This window comes from Amborella trichopoda, chromosome 2 (genome assembly GCF_054954075.1).
Source record: "Amborella trichopoda isolate Santa Cruz 75 chromosome 2, AtrichopodaSantaCruz75HAP2 v2.0, whole genome shotgun sequence".
Classification (NCBI taxonomy): Eukaryota; Viridiplantae; Streptophyta; class Magnoliopsida; order Amborellales; family Amborellaceae; genus Amborella; species Amborella trichopoda.
The window spans coordinates 18,068,769-18,092,532 of record NC_142337.1 but is presented as its reverse complement, the minus strand read 5'-3'; the positions used below and the strand labels follow the sequence as shown (position 1 = coordinate 18,092,532).

Sequence of the window (23,764 nt, the reverse complement as noted above, 5' to 3'; positions counted from 1 at the left end):
TTACTTTCTTGTAGAGGGTAGTTTTCAAACAGGGTACAAATGATTTGGGGTTAGAGTAAGGCATGAGGTGAGCAAAAGTGAGACTAAGGATCAAGAAGTTCGCAAGTTTCCTTGGTATAAATTTGGTTAGTCTTGTCAACGATGGATTTGCAAGACTTCATGCTGTGTACTTTCCAATGCTGGCAAACGAAAAAACAAATGGTACAGATCTGAGGAACTTATTTGAGCTTTTTTCAAAAAAAATTTGTTTCATGCGGTCCAAAAAATGTAAAGTAACCATCTTAAATATGGATGCAAGTAGGTATTCCATCTAAAAACAATGAAAACTATCGGTCCAAATGTTTTTTTACTATATTATTTTTTCTAGTTTTTTAAATTTACTTATCATTTCATATTCATGATCTAGATTACATGTCCTTACAAATTAAAGTCCGAAAGGCCATCTCAGAAATAGATTTATTTAATAGGCCCTCATTTCTACATATGCGGGCTTGGCCACATAAACTGGGTCCTTTTCCAAATGTTGTGGAACTGAATATATAACAACTTTCTCAAAAGACCGAATGACAACGGTAGTGCATACTTTGAAGATTGTCGTGGTTATAGCCTGCCCAGCCGGGAGTTAGATATACCCCACTGTACATAAATTTACTTGACTTTTATTTCTAGATTTACCCAAATACTCTGCCTGTGCTCTTTGTTGATCTCGTTTATTGAACGAGAGAGAGAGAGAGAGTGATGCTAGTCAGCAAGCGACCTAACCACTCATCTTCCATCATATTTATGCGTGTGTGTATGCACGCATGTGAGAGAGAAAACATCGTCGGTTGGCCAAGCGATTGAACTACATCCATACTTCCCATCATTTTTTTGATAATGTACATCAAAGTCGAGTATAGAAGATCAAAGCCATTAACTACAATTCAATCATTGTATTTACAAGTAATGTAAAATTGTGGGGGTAATTACAACGCATATCATTAATCATACCATCCATATAGATAATGAAAAAGAAAATTTGTAAAGTCGCCTTAGAATAAAAATTTGTAGAAATCCAAAACTATCTGCAGCCTCGGTGGCCAGAGAAAAGCAATAACGTCTTTTATCTTTGTGGCTCACCTTGCCTCTTTGCACTACTAAAATATACTAATTGTAGCAAAAACACATTCTCCAGTCAAATCTCGACGTGATCTGCAGTAAAATGCAGTGCCATAAGGCAGAAAACCAGTCAGTTTTCACTTGGAAGCACATAAGAGAACATTACTATAGGAAGCCCATACAATGAAAACGTATACACAACCCACAATAAACAAACGAAAAGGACCTCAGTATTATACAGGCATAGCGAACTAACCAACAGTTCACAAAGAACTATGAAGTGGAAAGATCACAGGAACAGCAACTGAGACTTGTGATCAATGCCATTGAATATGAATGTCCCAGTTAGTGGAATAAACTGCTTTGTAATAAGCTGCAGAAAGCAAGCAAATAGCATGTGTTCTCATTATGGCAATGAATACTAAACAAAAGCAGCAGCAAGTTGTCTGATGAGCTAAGAAAGCAAACCTTAATTGCTTCCTGTGAAGCTATTCCTCCAATATAAGCTGCTACTGTATGGAGCTCCGCACCACCATACCGGCACATCTCACTTATAAGGTCCTCAGATAAGCTTGAACCATTGCAACCCATGTCATTTAGGATACCAACAGCTATGGTCTTCAATCGAGATGTATCTTCATCCATCTCACTGCAGGACAGCACCTCACTAGAAAGTTATCCAAAGGCTGAAAATTCTAGTAAGATTTTGATTTGAAAGTAGCAATAATGAGCATGCAGTCACTACAAAGTTAGCCAAACACATTTGTGGTAGGTTTAAATTGGAAGTACCAATAACTAGCACATAAACAATACATACCCGTCAAAAAGACCAGGGAATCTATTGTAATTGGATGTGAAGCGATCAACAGCCCGAAGGAGAACATAGAAGCCAACAGCAACACTGCAACATTGTAGCCTCAGGCAAATGCCATGTTAACCAGTGTCATACCACTTCCATGACATTTAAAATTGAAAGATTAACAAAGTTGGTATCCACCTATAATCTTCATCAGTTAAATATTTTTGAACCTCTGTCAGAATAGGTGAGTTGAATTCATCCTCAATGAGACGGTACCGACAAACCTGCATGTATAAGCACATCATTAGCACCACAACATTTCAGCAAATAGGAGTAGACAGAAGGCACAAGTCACTAAAATTTAGCAGACAACAGGACAGAAAAACTTGAATTGGAACTTCATTAATGGAATAAAATCTGAAGTTGGAAATAGATGCAACAAATTATTTGACTGCATAACAAATGATACAACGATAAAAATCATTGGAAGTCATTATAGCAACTGTAGTTGTAGGGATCGGGAGGATCAGAAACGGGAACAAGGGATCGTGAAAGGCTAGAAGATCCCTATAGTTTGGAGCATGGTCCATAAAATGCATAAGTTAGAATCAAGATCCCCAAATGTTATGAGCCTCGATCCCAACTTTTTGAGGCTATCAATCCCGACCTTATTTAGATCTCAATCCCAACGTTCTTAGGATCTTGCTCCAACCTTAAGAGTATATAAAGTCCAGACTATATATAATTAGGGATCTCTTCATAAAGTGGGGATCTCTTCATTTATAGCCAACAAGCAATGTAACGGTATTAAAGTTACAATTGCATTACTAGCTGACTATAAATAAAGAAAACCACCAATTTAGTCGTTATCTTGATCTTTAAGGTGAAGATTGAGATCCCTAACAGTGGGGATCAAGATCCATAAAATTTTAAAATCGATATCCCTCAAAGTTCTCTTTTTTCGAAGTGCAGGATTCCAGAGTAGGATTGTCACCAAAGTTGACAGATCCAAACAACTATGACAACCCAAGCAAAATTATTCTGGTACATTTTGCAAGGATAAATAGGAACTAAGATATAACTAAAGACAAACTGGACGTATATAACCAAAAAAAGATATCCAATTCAATAATTCGAATGCCATGCATATGTCTAACAAAAATTTGAGAATGTAAACAATAATGTTGGTTTCTAGAGCTGCATACAATAGACATTGCAACAACATGAATATTCCAACTACAATACCAAAAAGAATTTCACTTTTGAATTGCCTTGTATCTTCTATTTAACTTATCTCGAGAGAACCTTAGGAAACAAGAATTTTAGGTGGCTGAGGACCAATCGAAGAAGTCTACCAGAATGCCATGATAGGACTTCAGCTTGCACAGTACTATAACTTCAGTTCCTGAAGTCCTGTGATCATGTCGTCACTAGATTCTTCACTTCAACATATAGATTACAGTCAAAATATACACTCCGGTTCTTGGAATTATGTGAAATGGATGATTTGTTTTTTAGAATGTTAACCTTAAATTGAGAAAAAGGAACAGTACAAAAAACCTAGGCAGACCACATAGTCAGGTGCTCTAGGGAAAGAGAACCAAAAAGGAAGACCAAAATGCTTCTATTAGACGGTTACAGTGTGAAAACAGCAACTAATAAAAGAAGGTGGTCCATAATGTCCAGCAAGGGAAACTTGTAAACTGCTAAAATTCCTCCCGTGAAGCCACTTCTTTAGCTAGGGCGTCTGCTTCCTGGTTGCCCTCCCGCCAGGTATGCTTCCATGAGACATCCATATCCCTGCACAGGTAATGAATGTGATCAAAGATGTGCGCTAGGGTCCAAGGCGGAGGTGAAGAGGGGCTTCTTTGGGCCCACAGAATAGTGTTCTGTGAGTCACCCTCGATCACACGATTGTGTGTAGGCTGAAAGTATGTAGGAGCTTAAGTCCTTCCAAGAGGGGGTGGGCCTCAGCTACCACAGAGGTGGTGTGGCCGATGTAAATGGAAGACGAAACTACCGTGTTGCCTAAATGGTCCCTGACTATGGCTCCCACTCCCAAAGACTTGGATTACCAAGGGAGCATCCGTCGAAGTTCAGTTTAAATGGTCTAGCGGTGGGGGAATCCAACAGAATGTCCAGGCTGGGCGTTTGCGATTATGTCTTAGGACAACGGACCAATCCTGAAAGAAGGCCATGGTGGTGACTCCTTTGAAACTTTGGTGATTTGTTGCACAGAAAACAACTGTGGATTTTAGCTTGGTGAATATTTTGTTCCACATAGAGTATTCACCCCAGAACTTTATTGTTTCTCTCGATCCATAGAGCCCAGATGGCTGCCGCCACCACGGATTTCCAAAGGAGAATCCCAGGTTTGGGCCAAGGGAAGGGCTGGATAGATGAGAGGATGGACGGGACATGTTCGGGTGTGAACCATTGAATGTCGAAAAGTTTGAGAATACCCCCCAGAGGTTGTAAGCAAAGGGACAGTGTAGGAGTAGGTGGCCGTTTGTTTTTCTGCAGCCATACACAAGACACATCGGTTGGGAAGTGGGATGCCCCTGCTGTATTTGACAGCAGATTTATTTTAAGTTTTTGGTGGCTCCAATCCTTGCAAGTCCAAGGCCTAGTCAAGAGCTTAGGATAGACCTGTCAGTGGAATCCCAGCAAAAAAACACTCGCGTCAGACCTTGAGAGGTAAATTAGTTGCATTGAGAAGTAATTATCCCTTTAAAATCTGATTTAAGAAGTAATTGATTCTCGATCATCCAAGATATGAAATGAAATAACTCATTGGTCATAATTTCTAAACCAGAACAAGATATGGTTTTGGTTGCCACATCTATTGGGATATGTCAGCTTTTCAAGTTAGATAAGCCAATGAGCAGTAGTTTGATCTGAGTATACATGTTACTTCGATGTTGATTCCCATTCTTCCCATCAATTTAATTTGTTATAACAACTTTTTAAATTGCATCAAGTATACTTTACATATTAGGGAGAGGTGATTGTGTGTGCCTCATTTGCATTGCAACTCGTGTGGCGGACCTGAATAACTTAGCAAAATCTTTTCTTGATCATCTTTCGATGAACCCTCCCAACCCAGCTCCTCTAGGATTGTCAAATGAACTTTGTCAAAGTTCAGCTTCACTACTCCCATAAAAGGGAGGCATCCATTTGGAAGATGTAGCCTCCATTGGTAGTTTGCCACTTGTAATTTCCCTCCATTTGGAGGATATACTTCATTCTAGTAAGGAAGCTTGAGACAAGAATAATTTGAAGCTCTATGCTACTATTCATCCAAAATATGGTTTCTGAATTAATGTGGTTCTGGGGGCTTTGGATGGAGGAGGTACCTTAAATTCACTTATTTCTTTCTATGCATATTGACCAGAGGTGCCATAACTGAGATTTTCCATAAGAAGATACCCACCTTGGAATATGTAGGGAATAAGAATGCTCAAAAGATCTGAATAATGGATTCTAAGTCCTGAATAAGTCAGGACCAGAGAAAAAAGGCTACTGCACAGTGTAGGGAAAAATGGCCCAAAGTTTATTTGCCATGGGGATACATGACACATCGATTGGCCAGTTGGAATCCTCTACAATGTAGTCGTTCACCAGTGAGGGTCTTTCCTGATAGTGCAATCCAATGGTTGGACTTCATGCAGCACCTGGATCGGCCACACTTTATTTGAGGAAGGGGAGTTTGAGGAGTGGGGACTAAGTGCTAGGTAGGAGGAGACAGAAAAAGGTTCAAGGAGGAGGGTGCCCCAAAGGATCCTATGCACTCCATCAACGCCACTAGCTTTTGGCCCAAAAATGCAGCATCATCATCATATAGGGGTCTCTGAATGTTGGTTTCAATTTATTGCACCCCCTCATCGCTCCGCCACCCTAGCGCTACCATGGTCTCAGGTCATAAGCTAATTTAGAAGGGAAGGCCACCGGATAGCCAGTGTTTGAGCCCCTGACCAAAGATCCTTCCGAGAGCGAACTCTTTCACCATTGCCTGATCAAAATCTCACAATTTCTTCTAAATAGTTCTGATGTAAATCGAGGGCATGAGCAATATAAACAAAAACAAAATATGCAAAACGTAGTATGGGTATTTAGAAACTCCTCAAAACAAAAGGGTCCCTCAATTTCCAAATTTAAATTACATAAATGCATATAATCCTTGCTGGAAAAAGGAGAACAGCAGTTGATCAAAGGAAACGTCAAACACTTGGTCTTCAAGCGCTGATTCACTGTGACAAGGTGATTGAGGGTGATCTAGAGCTTTATGCTTCAATGTCCTCACATAACCTCTCACATCCTCGCTAGAGGGGGAGCCTTGCTCTCAATCTTCTCAAACCAAAAGTTCCCCTTTTCCCCTTGAAACCACTATCTAAAACACCCCTAAGAAACCGTAAGAGCTCCTACGAAATCCTAGCCATTCATTTAATCTAATCTCAAACCTTAAATCCCAACATAAGTTAAAAGATTGCTAAATACCAAATATAACCCTTCATATAAAAGTAAATCCCAAAAAGTCCCAAATAATACCTATATAACCCTTAACTTGATAATAAATCCTTAAAGATCCAAAACATTTTGAAATCCCTTCAAACACTAAACAACTTAAAAGAAAGTAAAGAATAGGAATGTTGGGTCGTCTTCTCGGGTTGTCAACCCAAACCTTTTTTTTGCCATTCTCCTTCCCTTAAAAGGAACCCACCACCGTGTGAGTCATTCTTGGAGCTTGACACTTCTCGGCAACTCTCCTTCGATGAACTCCATTTCGGGCTCCACTTTACCATGATAACTATAAAGATCAGCAACATTAAAGATGAGAGCTATGTCTAGATCTTGGGGAAGCTTAAGTTCACAGGCATTTTCTCCAAATTTGCATAGTATTTTGCATGGACCCACCTTTATGTTCTTCAATTTGTGTTAAGTACCAATAGGAAACTTTTCCTTTTTAAGGAACACCATGACCCGGTCTCAAACTAGATATTCCTTGTATCTCCAATGGCGATTGCTAGCTTCCTCATATCTGTTGGTTCATCACTGTCAACTTCTTACGGACCGGTTTCTTGGATTTCCTTGATGTTTTCAGCATATGCAACAGCATCATCACTAACACGAGGTTGTCCCAACATGGGAAGGAAATTGACAATGTGACTCAGAAATCGCCCATACACGATCCAACAAGGGCTCTTTCCAGTAGAACTGTTCACTGAACTATTATAAGCAAATTCAGCTTGTGCTAAGGTAAAGTCCCACTGTTTAACATTGTCCCCTGAAGGCTTCACACCAAATTTCCTAAGCTTTGATTCACCACTTCTATTTGACCATTTGTTTGTGTATAGTAGGCATTACTCTACTGTAGCTTATCGCCAAGAACATCCACGAAGTCCACCAAAAATGACTTAAGGAACCTTGTATCCCTATTGGATGTAATAGTCTTTGGGACCCTATGAAGTCTCACCACTGACAAAAGAATAGATTTGATACATGGGTGACATCAACATCTTCTTGGATGCAATAAAATGGGCCATCTTGGAGAAGTGCTCAACCATGACAAATACCAAATCCATACCCCTTGCTATCTATGGTAAACCCAAAACAAAATCCATGCTAATATCCATCCAAGAAGCCATAGAGATCAGTAGAGGGGTATATAGGCCGATGTTTTTCTGTTGACCCTTTGAAACTTGGCATGTGTGACACCTATCAACATGTCAATAGATGCCGCATTGCAGCTTGTGCCAAAAATACTTCTCTACCACCATATTTGAGGTCTTGCTTCTGCCAAAATAACTCTTAAACCTTCTCTGTGCAACTCAACAATCAAGAACTTTCCCAATGACCCTTTAGGTATGCATAATATGAAGCCTTTAAAGAGAACTGTTGCTGATTATGAATTTAGCCACTACTTCATGATCTTCAGCTTGACACCTTTCAAAAATATCTTGGAAATGGGGGTCAATCTTGTATTGCACTTTAATCACTTTGAATCCAACGACATCAGCTGACATGGTCTTCAACAAATAAACCGTCCTACTCAAAGAGCACCAGCCACCTTGTTCTACAAACCCGTCTTGTATCGAAGTACGAAAGTATACTCTTGCAAAAGTGCCTACCCATTTTGCATTTCGCCTACTTGATTTCTTTTGCGCATTGATGAACCATAGGGCTTCATGGTCTGAATGCAAGATAAATTTCCTCTGAATTAAGTCGTCTCTCCAAAGCTTCAAAAACTTGAAAAATGGCATAGTACTCAATGTCGTAGGTAGAGTAATTTTGTCATGCCCCATTGAGTTTCTCGCTGAAATAGGTGATAGCTTGCCCTTCTTCGCTTAAGACAGCCTCAATACCTACTTTTGATGCATCACAATCCACCTCTTAATCTCTCGAAAACTCTCCTCAGCCCTTGAGTTCCAATTGTAGCTTCCACCTCAAGGCATTCTGTAATTGTGCCAATATGGTGCTAAACTTTATAATGAACCTTCAATAAAAAGTGGCCAGCCCATGGAAACTCCTAATCTTTGATAAGATCTTCTGGGTAGGCCAACTTGTAATGGCTAGAACCTTGGACTGATAAACTTCTATGCCCTTAGCCAACCCCACGAACCCTAAATATTCCAACTTATCCTCCATGAAGGTACACTTTTTGAGGTTTACAAAGCTGATTTTGACTTAAACGCTGTAGGATAGCCCTCAACATGAGACTTACCATCTTTCCAATAAAACAAAATACCGTCGAAATAGACAACCATGAACTTCTCGGCATTCGTTTTCAGTACCTGATTCATAAATCTCATAAACGTACTAGGCGCATTCGAGAATCCAAATGGCAGAACCAGCCATTTATAGAGCCCCTACTTGGTCTTGAAAATTCTCTTCCGTTCATCACCTTCTCTAATCCTTATTTGGTGGTACCCACTCCTTAAGTCTATGTTGGAGAAGACTTGAGAGCCAGATAACATGTCAAGCATATCGTCCAACCTCAGTATTGATTGGTTTTTCAAGAAAACAATCTATACTTGATTGTTCTCTTCTTTATAGCGTTGCTATCTACATATCCTCCAAGACCCATCCTGCTTTGGTGTGAGCAAGGTGACATTGCATGGGCTTAGACTCTCCCAAACAAGGCCATTTTGTAGAAGTTCAGGTATCTTCCTTTGGAGCACCTCATGCTCCTTGGGACTCATTCGGTAGTGGGGTAGGTTGGATAGGACAGCTCCTGGAATCAAATCAATATAGTATTGGATTTCCCTCATTGGAGGCAACCCATTAGGTAACTCCTCAGGCAAAATGTCCTTGAACTCTTCCAATAATTCATTCACACCCTCTAGCACTGGTTGTGGCCTGATGTCTTCTTTCCGAACCAGCACAAAGATCATCCCACTCTTTTCACCTTCTTCCGTAAAATCATCTAGATTCAAGAAGGCGGATGAAGCTCCTCTTCTCTTTACTAAGGCATCATCCTTCATTCGCTTTAAAACAATTTTCTTATCATTTAAGAAGAATGAATAGGTTTCCTTGTCACCATGATGGATAATTTTCCGATCACATTGCCAAGAAGATGTTGCACACATCCAAGGGGACCATATCATACCACACAATTCTTCAAAGAAAGTTCCAATTGAGAAAGTAACAAGGCATTTGAAGAGACAAGTACCTCGTGCCCTTGTTGAATCAAAGAATGTGCTAAACTTGTGGGTTCTTCACAATCTTGAGTTTGAGTTTGTCTACCAGCTCTTGAGCCACCATATATTTGCTGCTCTCACTATCAATGACATGAGTACTAAATTTTCTTGCAACTGTACAGAGGGTTTTTAAAATATTTTTATGGAGCCAATCATAGCTTGTTTAGACCAGCAGTGCCAGTATAGATCATCGGATGACAAGTGTTTCACCAATCATGTCACCCTCAAGTCCTTCCTCTTTAATATCAGTAGACTCGTGAACTTCTTCAAACCGAATTTCACCTTCCATGGTGCCAAATTCTCTTCAATTCCTACATCATGGTCTTCCGCTAGATTGACTTGAACTTCATTCTCCTTCTTGGACAACCATTCAATGTATGTCCAGATTCCAAACACCTAAAGTATTTAATTCTCCCTTGTACACTGCATCTACCTTGACCCCCTCTCCCATAATTAGGATTTGCTTGGTTGTTAGGACTTGTAGGGGCTGCTGCCTGCCCATCATGGATGATATTATTTCCACAACTACATAACACTACCATTGCGATCATTCCCAATCTACTTAGGGGCTCCACAGGTGAGTTGGGCTTCCACCTTTCAGGCAAGTTGATATGCATCACTTACTTTATAGAGTCGATGCAGTCCTACCTGATCCTGATCTTGATTCGCCAATCATAGACCATTCACATACTGGCTGACTGATTGGGCTTCACTCTTGGCCACATTACTCCTTAATGTGAGTTGATGGAATTCTTGAGTATACTCCTTCACGGTCTTCTCCCGCTAACGCAGATTTTGTACCTTTTGATACAAAATCTGCTCATAGTCTACAGGCAGAAATTGATTCTACAATTTGCCCTCATCTTATCCCATCTTTTAATCCTTTCCCTTACCTCTAATTTCGCAATCATGTTGATGATGCTTCCACCAAAAAAAAGCTCAACATCTTTCTTGGCTCCAACAAGTTTGACTTTTCTCTCTTCTAGGACCTTTTTCCAAACAAAATAATGTTCAATATGATCCACCCAGTCTTGAAACTCCTCAGCTTCCATTTCCCCATCAAACTCTGAAATTGGAACATGAACACCATACTCTTCGTTATTTTGCAGAGCACTTACAATGCGATCTTCCCATCGTTCTGCTCTCTCATTCTGCCTGTTAGACCTATCAGATACTGCCCTACTTTTATGGCTAGAGCTATCATTTCTTCTTTGGGCAAAAGGGATCCAAATTAATCATTACCCCTCTTAAAACGAACAAGGCATCTATCACTTCCATTTTCACAATCATTGCCCATCACATTCATAACCACTGGGTAAGCTACTGGATTTCTTCTTCCATCCCTTGAAAGATCTCAAGAGTCACTGCATTCACGGCATTCCTGCCCCTTCGGCGACGATTCCCATGTGCACCCCTTGCAGCCATCAGTAGGACAAATAAAGTGCCCAAAGGAAAAAAAGGAAAAGTGAACAGCTATAGGGAACAAACTTGCTCTGATACCACTTGATGGAAATCGAGGGCAAGAGCAATATAAACAAAAAGAAAATATGCAAGACTACTAGTATGGGTACTTAGAAAATCCTCAAAACAAAAGGATCCCTCAATTTCTAAATTTAAATTACATGAATCCTCAAAAGTGAATCCTTGTTGGAAAAGGGGAATAGCAGTTGACCAAAGGAAACGTTTGGTCCTCGAGCGCTGATTCACTGTAACAAGGTGATTGGGGATGATCCAAAGCTTCAAGCTTAAATGGCCTCATTTCCAACCTCTCAAACCCTAGCTAGAGGGGACTTTGCTCTCAAAGTAATCTTCTCAAACCAAAAGTCCCCCTTTCTCCCTTGAAATTAGAATTTAAAACAGCCCAAAGAAACCCTAAGAGCTCCAACGAATCATAGCTCTTCAATTAATCTAATCTCAACCATTAAATCCAACTTAAGTTCAAAGATTGCTAAATACCAAATATAACCCCTCAAATAAAAGTAAATCCCAAAAAAGTCCAAATAATATCAAATATAACCCTTAATAATAAATCCCTAAAGGTCCAAAACAATTCTAAATCCCTCCGAACACTAAACAACTGAAAAGAAAGTATTTAAACATCAAGCCAAATAAAAAATTAAAAAGAAAGCAAAGAATAGGAATGTTAGGCCGCCCTCTCGGGTTCTCAAGCCAACTTCTTTTTTTCGTCAAATTCCGTAATATGCACAATGCTTTTCCATGCTCTAGATTAGTGGAGCATTAAGGGAACAGCGCGAATCCTCTATGCCGTACTTCCTCTTATTACCTCCCGCCAATGGTAATATTCTTGCATGGCAAACCTCCTCCACCTGCCCAGGGCCATTTTGCCTGTTTTAGATCCCTAAGCCTCCAAAATTTGGGTCTACACAGCTCCCAAGTCAATCATGGCAATCACAGTAAAACCAACATAGATAACCTCGATAAAATAAGGCCCAGCTTGGCCAAAGTTGAGGTGTACTGTTATTGCAAAAAAGCTTCCACTTTGGCAAGGTAACCACTTTAGCCTGAAAGGAATAAGTCCAGACACTTAAATTTTAATAACTTTCTTTTCGACCGCAGGTACAAGTGGATCATTAATTTCAAATCCTGCTTGCACATTAGGCATCTGTTTAGGATAACAATGCCTTGGTCCATGAGGTGCCCAATTCCCGCTCAATGATGTATCCTAATACCAGGTTTTCCATTGTTCCAAACAATAGTTATAGCCTTATAGGAAGCATCAAGGGAAGCTCTGCGGGAGTAGGTGAATAGACCTTTTTCATTATAAATTGCCTTGGATGCAAGATGTCAACGTTGGTATAACAATCACATCCTATAGGACAGTAAGAGAATATCCAAATACTATTTACATCTCTTACAATACCTTACAGAACCCTAATGAAAATGCAAATGGCACAATGTCATACCATTGGAGATACATAACCTCCTTGACACTCATCTCAAGCTGGAGAGAAGAATCATAATTGATGTGGAGCAAAAGAAAAACATGTCATCCCTGTGATAGAAGATTGGTAAGGATATATGCTAAGATGGGTCGTCATGGTACCATATTCTACTTTTGTCTAATGTTAATGACATCTATTTCTGTTCTTTCTCCTATCATGGTATACTGGATTTCAGGATAAATGAAGAGCAGTTTTGATATTGCAAAATAATTCAACTGCTTCATCAGCTTAGCCCCTAAATCATTTAAAATAAGCCAAACTATCTCATAGGTAGCTTTGACTATGGTACCCATAGTGTGCTAAGGTTTTACAGGTGATTCCCTCATCAAGTGTCTCAAGAGGATTTAATCGGTGATATTTACAACCCACACTGCAAGTGCTTCTTGAGAGTGTACTGTGTACATGTGGTGTTTGTGATTAATGCCGAACTGTCACAAGAAGCCCATGATTTCCCTAAGTACACTAGATAGATAGATAGAGAGAGAGAGAGAGAGAGAGAGAGAGAGAGAGAGGTCCCAATATTTCCTTCATCAAAATCCCAGTTCTCCTATGCCCAATGAGAACAACAACCCTCATATAGATGGTTTAAAGGTCACCTGAGATTTGGATACAGCTACAATGATCCATGATTCTTTCAGTCTCCAAAAGGGTAAATCAAATATTTTTCAGAGGGGAGGATAGGAATTGGTTCCTCTAGTCTCTATCTTGAAAGGAAAAGATCCCTTCTTATTCTTATTTCCTTTCTTTTGCCTTTCAAATTGACCCAACATATAATAGTACTCATGCTTTGTCCTTGCCTTTGAAAAATGCCAAATTGGTCCTCGAAGAGTAAACCTTACATACCCCAAAGAATATTAAAAATGTCATGATCCTCAAGATTAAAAAAAAAAAAAAAATATCTATGGTTTAGAGGTCCAAGGGTTATGAAGTCATGTACCCACAGGCCGTACAAGGCAAAAGCCTTTGAAATCCAGACAAAGCCAAATACAACCAATCAATGGTTCCAGAAAAGCACAAAGACAAGGTAATCCTTGGCATTGAGAATAAAAGCAAGAATGAATGGATCCATGCAAACCCAAACATGCACATTCATATGCCTGTAGCTAAGAATGTAGTTCAATATGATCAGCAATTTGGAGTGCTTGAACAATAGAAGGTTACAGTGATCCAAAACCTACTCCCTTATGGATGACCACCATACTCCCTTATGAATGACCACCATACTCCCTCATGGATGACCACTACAAAATTCTTACAAAGAATGATATAGCACTTCCTATTCTATCATACTGTACAACTATTTCTCACCGAGCCACACCCACACACACACACACACCCACACCCACATGCAGACGCACACTCATACAAGCGCGTGTGCACACACACACACCCACACCCACATGCAGACACACTCATACAAGCGCATGCGCACCCACATACAAGCACAAAGATACTAAAGGGCTTATTGGATCTCTCAAAATGACATGTAGCAGAATTAAGAAAACCACATTTTAGAGTAAAGCAACCATTCATAAGAAGAATGAACACAATTGTTTCAATCCATGTAGCAAGAAATGATATGACTCACCATGAGTTTTCTGGCATTTTTACAGAAGTTCTTTATAGTTGTCTTTAAGATTGTGTCTGGATCTCTACCAATACGCTTTAGAATGCCCTTCACATGTTGCTCTATGGCAAGGAAATCAGCATCTGCCTTAGATTGATAAATCTTTTGCAAACTTATATAATACCTGGAGAGGAATGCACATGAATAAACCAGTAATAGTCAGAAATACAACAAAGTGGCACCAAGTCTTATTACTAATTTATCATCCAAAGAAAAGAAAGTATAAACTTAAGGCATAAAGTCAGTCACTCAACTCAGTCAACGATGTCATGTCTGGAATTGATCCCTCAAGTGGTGGCTCCCCGCCACCTTCATTCTCAATGAACTCCTGAGCAAAATCAAATAAAAAGGATTTAGGAACACAATTTTGTAGCATCATATATAGCAAAAAAATAAAGAAAAATTATTACTATCTTCAAATTTCAGCTTGAGATAACTCGACTTCATGGCAAAGTATAGTGAAAACAATCATAGGAAGTTGCTTATTGAATAGTCAGCAAGCAGAAAGAAGAAAGACGGATCAATATAACTGAAACAAGAGCAGTGCCTCCAAAAGGGACATCAATTACCATGCATATGATAAATAACTATAGATTAAAAGTTGAGATGTCATTTCACGAAAATATAAGTATATAAGGAAGTTGTTGATCAATCATAAACATGTCCTTCCTTAAACAAGCAAACCATTGGACATGGAAAAAGATTGTTCAAAATGATGAAGCATGTAGACACCTTTCTATTCAAGGAGGAGATTGAAAAGTTGAGTACAAATCAAAGAGGAATTCTGACATTAAACAGATCAATTCCCAAACACAAGCAGTCCTTACAACAATTAAGTTTCTGAGCCATCCCAAATAACTGCATATTATATAACTCAGACACCTACATTTAAGAATAGAATTCATTTCAAAAAAACCCAAAAAATTGGCTACCAGCTGGTTGGCCCTTTCCATAATAAATGCTCACAGAATAACAAGAGGAGCACAAATATGTTATTTTATTTAGATGGATCAATCCTAAGTCTTACCTGTCTCACACTTGGTATTCATTTACTATTGGTTTTCATATTAATTGGTATAAGTCACATGGAAAATTCAAATAAATTCAATGAAGTTTCATTGGTATTCATATTTTATGGTGGCAGTGCAACAGCAAACTTGGCATATACCAAACTCTCAATGCAAATCACAACCCCCCACCCTTTTTCCTTCTTTTTTTCCTCTCTCTCTCTCTCTCGGTGCTCATATACTGCTAGTCCTTATAAACAGCATAAGCACCCAAACTCCAAAAGGTTGAACCCGAAAAAGAATTACCAGAACTAGGTGTGGATTTTCTGCAATCATATATGTTATGGAGTATAAAGCCCCATTTATATGCTGCATTATTTTATAAGATTCATCATCATGATCATCGTCAGAGCCTTTTTTCAACTAGTTAGGCTCAGCTACAGGAATCTTGGTCCACTATTCTGCTCTATTAAGGGTCATACCCTCAGTAAAGCCATAATTCCCCATATCTTTTCTCTCTAATTCCAACCATGTCCTTTTTTGGGCCTACCCCCTGCCCTTTTTGAGCATTCCACTTGAACTAACTAACACCTCCTAACATGTGTTCTACTGGGTCTGCGCCACACATGGCCAACCCATCTAAGTGTATTTTCTCTTATCTTATTACCTATTGGCGCCACACCTAAATTCTCCCAAATGTGTTCATTACCAATTCTATCCCTTCCCATCCTGTGCATAATAAATAAAAAAATAAATAATAACATAAGAACTCACAAAATATCCATAGTATTGTGCATCTCTAAAAGGGCTCAATTGCCACTTCACACAATCAACAACACTCTACCCGGTGCTTAGGATGACTTCCAATGACAATGAATGATGGAAGACAAGGACTTCATATGAATAAGGCCAAGCATCTAGTTAACCTATTTAAGTCTGTTATAGACACCGATTCATTGGTGGAATTCCCATTCCCAAGACTAGGGTTTATTAGCTACTTTTGTATACCCTTCAGAATGGAAAATGTATTATTTCACCATTGCCATCCCTCCTCAATAGGTACTTCTGGTAATTAATTATACACCAACTTCGGACTTCTGAATAAATGGCCATGTAGACAAATAGATAAACGCTTGAGACGTCAGAGAATATCCACTTGCACCATGTGCTTTCTATCCTTCCAGATGGGTCAAAATCAGAAAGGGAACATAACAGTTATAGTCTTGGAAAATATAAAGTTTGTCAAAGCTCCAAAATAAAAATAAAACAATAACAATAACTCTTGGTAAATACATGCTATACTCCCTTGTTATAATTGCCATATTGTTTTTGTCACAAGGATTATCTTGGAAAGAGCAAATTTGAGAAGTAAAAGTTTTGGCAGCACAGTGCTTAAATGATCTCACCTTCAAAGCTGCCACAAGCACCCAAAAATTATATGAAGAAGAATCAATTTCCACAGAGCTATCATTAACAATTTGATGAAGCTGAGGGCCTGCGAATCAGACATAACTTAAATTAAGGGCTTCTTCAATCTCATTAAAAAGAAAAGAGAAACTCAATAGACTCTAGCATGGGGGACTTAAAATCTCAAGTTATAATTGTTCTATTGATTCCTATGTTACATTGGAACGCATACGTGTCCATTTGCGACATGGATGCTAATGTTAGAAATGTCAACCAAAAACTTGCCACCTAGACATGACATGTCTGTACAATATGTGGGTTTATGTGTATGTGCAATGTATATAGATACATATATTTAACCTTTTTTCTAATTTCGAGTTTTTTAGCTGATTAACCTTTTATCAAGACAAAGCTAGTAAACACCACCAGCAATCCGAAACATATCAAGACAAAGCTAATAAATACCACAAGCAATCCAAATAACATACATCAAAAAATCAAGACAAAAGACTCAAGAACCACGAACCACAAAAGACGCAAGAACCACGAACCATCAAGACAATTGAATTTATTTTTTAAAACTGAAAACTTTTACAATGACAATTCAAGTACTACAAAATTGCCAAAAAAAGTATGTTAAAAAACTAAGACAGACTATACATGCTATAAATGGCAAACAAAGTTACGCTTAGATTAAAAAAATAGAAAAATATAGTAAATGCCACTAAAAAGTGTACAACAAATAGAACAATCATATACTCGGGACAATTATAGGCAAATAATTGGCCCCTAAGATATTGTCAATTTATCCTAGGCTGTGTAAAAAAGGTCCCATGCATACTCGAGACAATTATTGGCAAATAATTGGCCCATAAGATAGTGTTAATTTATCCTAGGATGTGTAAACAAGGTCCCATTCCTTTGTTAAATAGACTAATCAAACAATAAAAATCAAGTGTTACAGTAGGACTCTTTAATATCATACGATACCATCATTGGAGCATGGATTAAAGTGGGAGTGAAGCTTATTACTAAGAGAACGATTATTAGATTTTCCTAAAACAATGAGCTCTCGATTACAAAAGAAGAAAAACAATATGGTTTGAACATACAAATGTACCTTACACGGCAAGAGGGGATGAAGGGAAGAAGGGGAGAGTTCAAGAAGAACCGAGATGGAGATTCGCAACTTGAGAAGGGCGGGGGAGGGAGGTGGGGGGAGGGAGGGAGGGAGGAAGAAAGAGAGAGAGAGACAGAGAGAGAGAGAGAGAGAGAGAAACCCAAGCTTTCTACCAGATGTAAGAAGAAGGAAACTTTATTTATATGAAGAATGATTTAAGTAAACCCCAACTAAAAAATAAAAAATTTCATGAAGAATGACATTTCAAAAAAAAGAAATCTCACAATCCCAAGCAGAAAGTTTCTCAAAAAGATGAACATGGCATTGGACACTCATTGGCCATCTCGTATCCATTACTTTAGGTTTCAACACACCTGTCCATGTTTCATAGGTTGAATCTCATATGCTATTTACCAAGTATGAGAGATGGTGTTATTCAAACTTCACACACACACGCATACAGAAACACATATATCTAAAATTTAAAATGCGATCGCATCGCCGCATCATGCGCGATGCGCTGGCAACCGCATCGCCTGATGCACCGCATCCTACCGCATATGCAGCTGCAAAGCGCATAGCCTGCATAAGGCGCATATGCGGCCCGCATGTGAAATGAAAAGTATCCCCTCGAAAAGGGGTATTTTGGCCTTTTTAAGCCCTAAAAAGGGGGGAAAGGGTTTGGAGGGTATTAAACCCCCTACCACCAAAACCAGCCACATCCGTGCCCTTTAGGGGATCAAATCGATCAAAAAATAAATAAAAGGTGGCAGAAATTTATTTTTCGAAATTCTTGGATTTTCGTCTTGGATATTCTTTGGTAGTTGATTTGTTTATTTTGGGAGTTGATTTGGGGAAGTTTTAGCGAAGTTTCAAGTTTCTATTTTTTAATGTCTTCCATGATCTATCAGGGGATAGTGGATACAAAATCTCCAACAGCTGATACTTTTAAAGTTAATGAATAAATTATATACCTACTATCACATAAATCACATACATATTATCACATAAATCACATACATATTTTTTCTTATGCATTAACCTTTATTTTTAGATTTTTTAAAATTTTGTTATATTCATTGACTGCATCAGGATAATGCACCCACATCTGGACCGCATCGAGCTGCATCGGCCCCACCCAATGCATCGGGCCACATGCCACATCTTAAAAACCTAATCTAATAAGGTACATGTGAGCATACATATTAGAGGGGTATTGCACAGTTGATCCAACCCAATCCAGCCCCCAACTATATTGACCACATCCAGGCAATATCCTCAAAGGCACAATGTAGACTTCAAATATATCGAAAAAAGACAAATATGAACAAAGGAGTTCCTTAAATAAACAGTAGAACACCAGTCTATTCTTTTGACTTAAAATTTGTCTAGGACACATCCATAACCCCTACTCCATAGTGGATCAAATGCATCAAATCTTATCCACAAGCAAGACAATATTTTATTAGTAGTCAACAGTTATACAACTTTAGCATTCTTTGATTTCACTTAAAAATCTCTATTTATGGTATAATTATCCATGTTAATAGAAGCATAATTCAAGGAAGCCATAAGGCGACAACATGCACATAACCCACTATAAGAATGGCTCTGTCAGCCTTACTTGTTTGAGCTCTGTTAACCTTCCATCACAATGATTGCAAGTTCTATCATTAATGGTATAACGTGAATAAAGTACTCTTAACCGGCTAATTCAAATACAACACAAAAGGGTGCACCAGCCAACACATTAACTTACACAAAAATGTCAATAGTGTTAACAATAAATTCCAAATAATATAACAGGCCATCTCATTAGAGAGTGAACATACTTATTCCACAAGGAAGAGAGACTTTAAATGAGGCTTCCATTGCCTCTTTATAGTTATCTTCATCCAATGAAATCATCTTGGATTTCAAAAGCTCCTGGCCAGAAAAGCAGGAAGCAAGAGGCACACATTAAGAGGCTTGCAATAGAACAAGAACATAAGAAATATTGGACAGAGATACAATCCAAGCGAACCTTGAACTCCCTTTTCTCTTCCCTAGTAGAAGGAAACTTGCCACCATGAGCACTGGCCCACTCCTCTACAATTTTTACAAGGATAACCACATAAGGTGTGTGCTTATGGACGACTGGATCTGTTGTGTAAAGATCAATACTTTCTGCAAACCTAAAAAAAAAAGCCTTTGTGATGACTTAATAAAGAAGGTAACTGAGCTCAAGACTAAATATTTAGACATGAATCCTTAGCATTTGTCATTTCCAGGAAGATAAAAAAAATATTCAAGGAGAATCATACTGCTTGAGTTCAGGCCATGGATTGTTGAGTCGAAGGTCATCCAGGAAATGATCAGGTTTCGTATCAACCACATCATGTTCCTGAAATATGCAAGTCAACGTAAATCCAGCTTGAATTAAAGGCCTAACATGTCTATAATGCATTTCTAATAGTTCTACATATATTACAGAGTAAAACGAGCCCGCTAAATACTTACATCACATTACCTTGATGCTAATCCGCACAAGTCCAGTGAGACCATAACTTCGTGCAACTATCAACATAATATTGTATTGCCGACATATTTTATCCAGTTTTAAGATTGAATTTTCAAGCAGCTGCAAAACATATCAATACCACGCCAATGTCAAAGAAACGTGGATAAACAAAATTATTCCCCCATCTGACTACTAAGAGATATGAATTCTATTAAAAAACTGTGCAAAAAGTATCATAACCAAATACAGAAAACCTCTTGCTGATGTAATGTAGATAATTGAATTACAAGTAGCAAAGTACTAAAAGAAAATCGCATTCTATAAGAAACAATTATTCTAGTAATATCAAAAAAACATATTTTAATATTACTGGACTAGTCAAGATGGTAAAAGAACAAAGACATCGAAGTCATCCATGGCCACCTAGAGATTAGGCAGACCGTTCACCATGGTCAGAGCCCCTTTAACCACTTGAATTACACACACTAAGCAAACAAAACAAGTTAATAATCCCAGCAAACGTTACGCAATCTTCACTGACAAGGGAATAATGGCCAAAAATTCAAAAGGCCAAGAATCCCTCTAATGAAAACATCAAAATTAAGCTCCCTGCAAACACAGGAAGTAGACATCATTCTACAACACGCCCAGTTTGAAACCAGACACTCTGAATTCAATAGCCAAGAATTTCCACATCTGCTAGCTTGCTACTATCCATAATGCTTCTATCAATTCATGTCATTAAATCCCTTTTAATATTGCCAAACACTTCCTCGGCATGGCAATCAAGCCCTCCAGAATGCTATAATTTATCCCAGTCCATAGTGGCTAGACAGTTGGAAGTATATGAAAGAGGAGATGTCAGTTCCATCATGATCTCCTATAAATCCATACAGATTAAAAAAGTATCAGGCTACCACACCCAAGATATGTTAAACACGCAAGACCAGCTTGCTCCATTATTGGGCTGACTGTCAAAGAACTCCCAAAACAAATGCTCGTCATAAACATTGAAGAACACTACAGTACAATATAATCCTCCATTTGGAGACAATACCTCCAAACAAACAAATTTCGAGCCTATGTTAACTATTTTAGCACTAATAAAACCATTTAATGCAAACATATACAACATGGTCAACAACTTATGAGAAAAAATTCATAATCCACTAGTATTCAATCTATACATGCTCATGCTTTTGTAGAAAATAGAGAAGCAGCCCAGTTACTAGCATAAAGAGTGTTGAACAGGTGCTCAAATCCATAACATTATTCCCAAAACACAAATGCTTAAATAGTGTGCCTCATAAAAGAAACCCAAGCTGCATATGAAGATACTCAAAAATATAACATGAATAGGCAAAAAGCAATTGATGTCAATGAACATCCATAAAGTATTGATGATTTGAGCACATGATCATACAACATAGATGAAGTACCTGGGTTGCAATCACCAAAGTAAACTGCTGAAAGAAGGCAGGGTTTGTATCGATCAGTGCCTCAGGAGACTCCTCCACAAACTTGGCTCTGACAGAATCATTTAATTCTTGCAGAAAGGCACATACGCACTTTGCTTTTGATTGTGCAATGCTCTGCAAATCCACTGTGCATTACAACATGAAAACAAAGTTCAAAAGAGATCGTTTCTTATTGTTACCTTTAATAGTTTAAAGAATAAATTTGAACTTAATAAAATAACAAAAAATGCATAAAAAATAATAGCTTGCCCATAAAATTATTCCCCATATCGCCTTCCTCAACTTTAGATCCATCAATAACGGTGATACTGCCTATTCCGCCAAGAACAAGATTTTTCAATGTTTCAGATCCAGTCGGTCCACAATTAAGCAAACAAATACTAGCTTTCTCAAGGGCTTCCTGTCCCTGCTCTCCCCAAATCCTGGACATAGCAAAAATAACCCCAATGTGAAAAAAAGAACTTCTAGCAAAAGCCTGAAAGACAGTCTTTAGATCAAGCAACTAGAAAGAACATCAGAAGCAGCTCAATCAAAAGCCAAATTTTGCATCAGCCAAATTAAATAATCTTTATAGGTTAAGGTTTTTTTATTGAATTTGCACAGCAAAGATCAGTGAAAAAAGGCTTGAACAAATTCACAAGTTTAGTAGCGAATTTACCAACTAATAGTCTTGAAAAGAAAAGAAAGGAATGGAGAGCACATTACATAAACAAGCTTGAAATTTTCCAAATGAAGCTGCAGTAAAATAACAAAGGAATAGCACATCATAGGACCGAACTCCCTCCATTTAAAAGAATTCAAAAGTAGATAGCTGTCAAGAAAAATATCCAAAAATCAAAACCAAAAAAATGGAAAACCTAATACTCCACATATCCAAAACTCATCACATTTAAAATCACCAATATTGGAATGAACATAAAATTTGAAGGTTCCAGTTACTTTCTAATTCCAACAGACCTGCTATACTGAAACAAAAGTTTTCATTTTGAACATTTGCAAGGAAATTTAACTTGACCTAGTGCTCCACAATCAATCTTTCTGCCCATATAAAGTAGAGTCACTAAGAACATAATGCAACATCTGTGAGCAACAAACCATCTCGGTAATTGAGAACAATAAAATGAGAATTAAATGGGGAAATAAACAGAAATATCTCAAGACACACACAAAACTGAAAGAGAAAGGGGTAAAAAAATTCCATGATTTTGCACATTCCGAGCATAGAATCCGTTACACAACACTCAATAGCCAATACAGGAAAAAGAAAAAAGAATAAGCAAAAAAGTAGAAAACATAGCCGAGGAATTACTTCAGCAAATAACAGGTAGTGCACATCTATTACAAAAAAAGACCTCGGAAGGAGAATGAGAAGAACCCTAAAGATAAAGGGAAGCGACATGCTTGGTTAGTGATAGTGCGCATAGAGAATGACTCAGTAAAAAAAGTAAGAGGGAGGGGAGGCGAACCTGAGCTGACGATCGTATTTGCTCTTCGGTTCCGCCATGGTGCTACAATCAATGGATCAATCCGCCCCCACTCCTCTGCAACTGAAATTGAAGAGAAAAAGGGTCGCGGCTATTCTCCGCTGGTCTGGGTTGGAATTGTTCTAAAGAAGCATGCCCGTTTCGGCCTCCGCTGTTCTATAAAGAAAACTAAGGTTTAAAAAAACGGATCGAGTCGGTCGGACTTGGATTGGCCAACCTAAAATTGGTGTTGAATCGGTGTATCAATGATCTGGATTGGAGAATCGGCCCGATCAATCAATTTTGGTTTAAAAGATTTTTAAACAATGACTTAAATTTTTTATAAATCTAGTTTTCTTATGTTTGAGTAATTTTCTTTTTATGAAAGATTGTATGTTTTATATATTCAAATTAGTCAACAATACAAGATAATTTTTCAAAACACACTGCACACAAAAATACATAATGAAAAGCAAAAAGCAAACGAAGAAAACTACAAACACCAGCTACTCAATGAAAAGCAAAAAGCAAACGAAAAAAACTACAAACACCAGTTACTCAAACTTTTTAATAATCTGATTATTGACCGCCCTTAGCTTTGCAAG

General features: G+C 38.2%; 1 protein-coding gene across 4 annotated transcripts; it reads right to left on the bottom strand.

The window, feature by feature from the left end:
* Nucleotides 1-898: 898 nt before the first annotated feature.
* LOC18445714 (NEDD8-activating enzyme E1 regulatory subunit AXR1) lies at nt 899-23,333 on the bottom strand. Of its 4 annotated transcripts, none has more exons than XM_088858227.1 (15): nt 23,163-23,333; nt 21,946-22,118; nt 21,658-21,821; nt 20,218-20,338; nt 20,022-20,101; nt 19,742-19,892; nt 19,551-19,644; nt 16,598-16,686; nt 14,439-14,512; nt 14,146-14,308; nt 2,096-2,181; nt 1,916-1,999; nt 1,567-1,765; nt 1,355-1,471; nt 899-1,191 (listed from the first exon to the last, which is right to left on the bottom strand). In XM_088858227.1, the coding sequence occupies exons 7-14, from the start codon at nt 19,624-19,626 to the stop codon at nt 1,388-1,390; spliced, it is 855 nt and encodes a 284-aa protein (XP_088714353.1). In that variant the 5' UTR covers nt 19,627-19,644; nt 19,742-19,892; nt 20,022-20,101; nt 20,218-20,338; nt 21,658-21,821; nt 21,946-22,118; nt 23,163-23,333; the 3' UTR covers nt 899-1,191; nt 1,355-1,387. The 4 variants fall into 4 exon arrangements, with proteins under 4 accessions (XP_088714353.1, XP_088714354.1, XP_011627604.1 ...); XM_088858228.1 differs by having other exon boundaries at nt 1,567-1,747; XM_011629302.3 differs by having other exon boundaries at nt 20,228-20,338.
* Nucleotides 23,334-23,764: the final 431 nt, after the last annotated feature.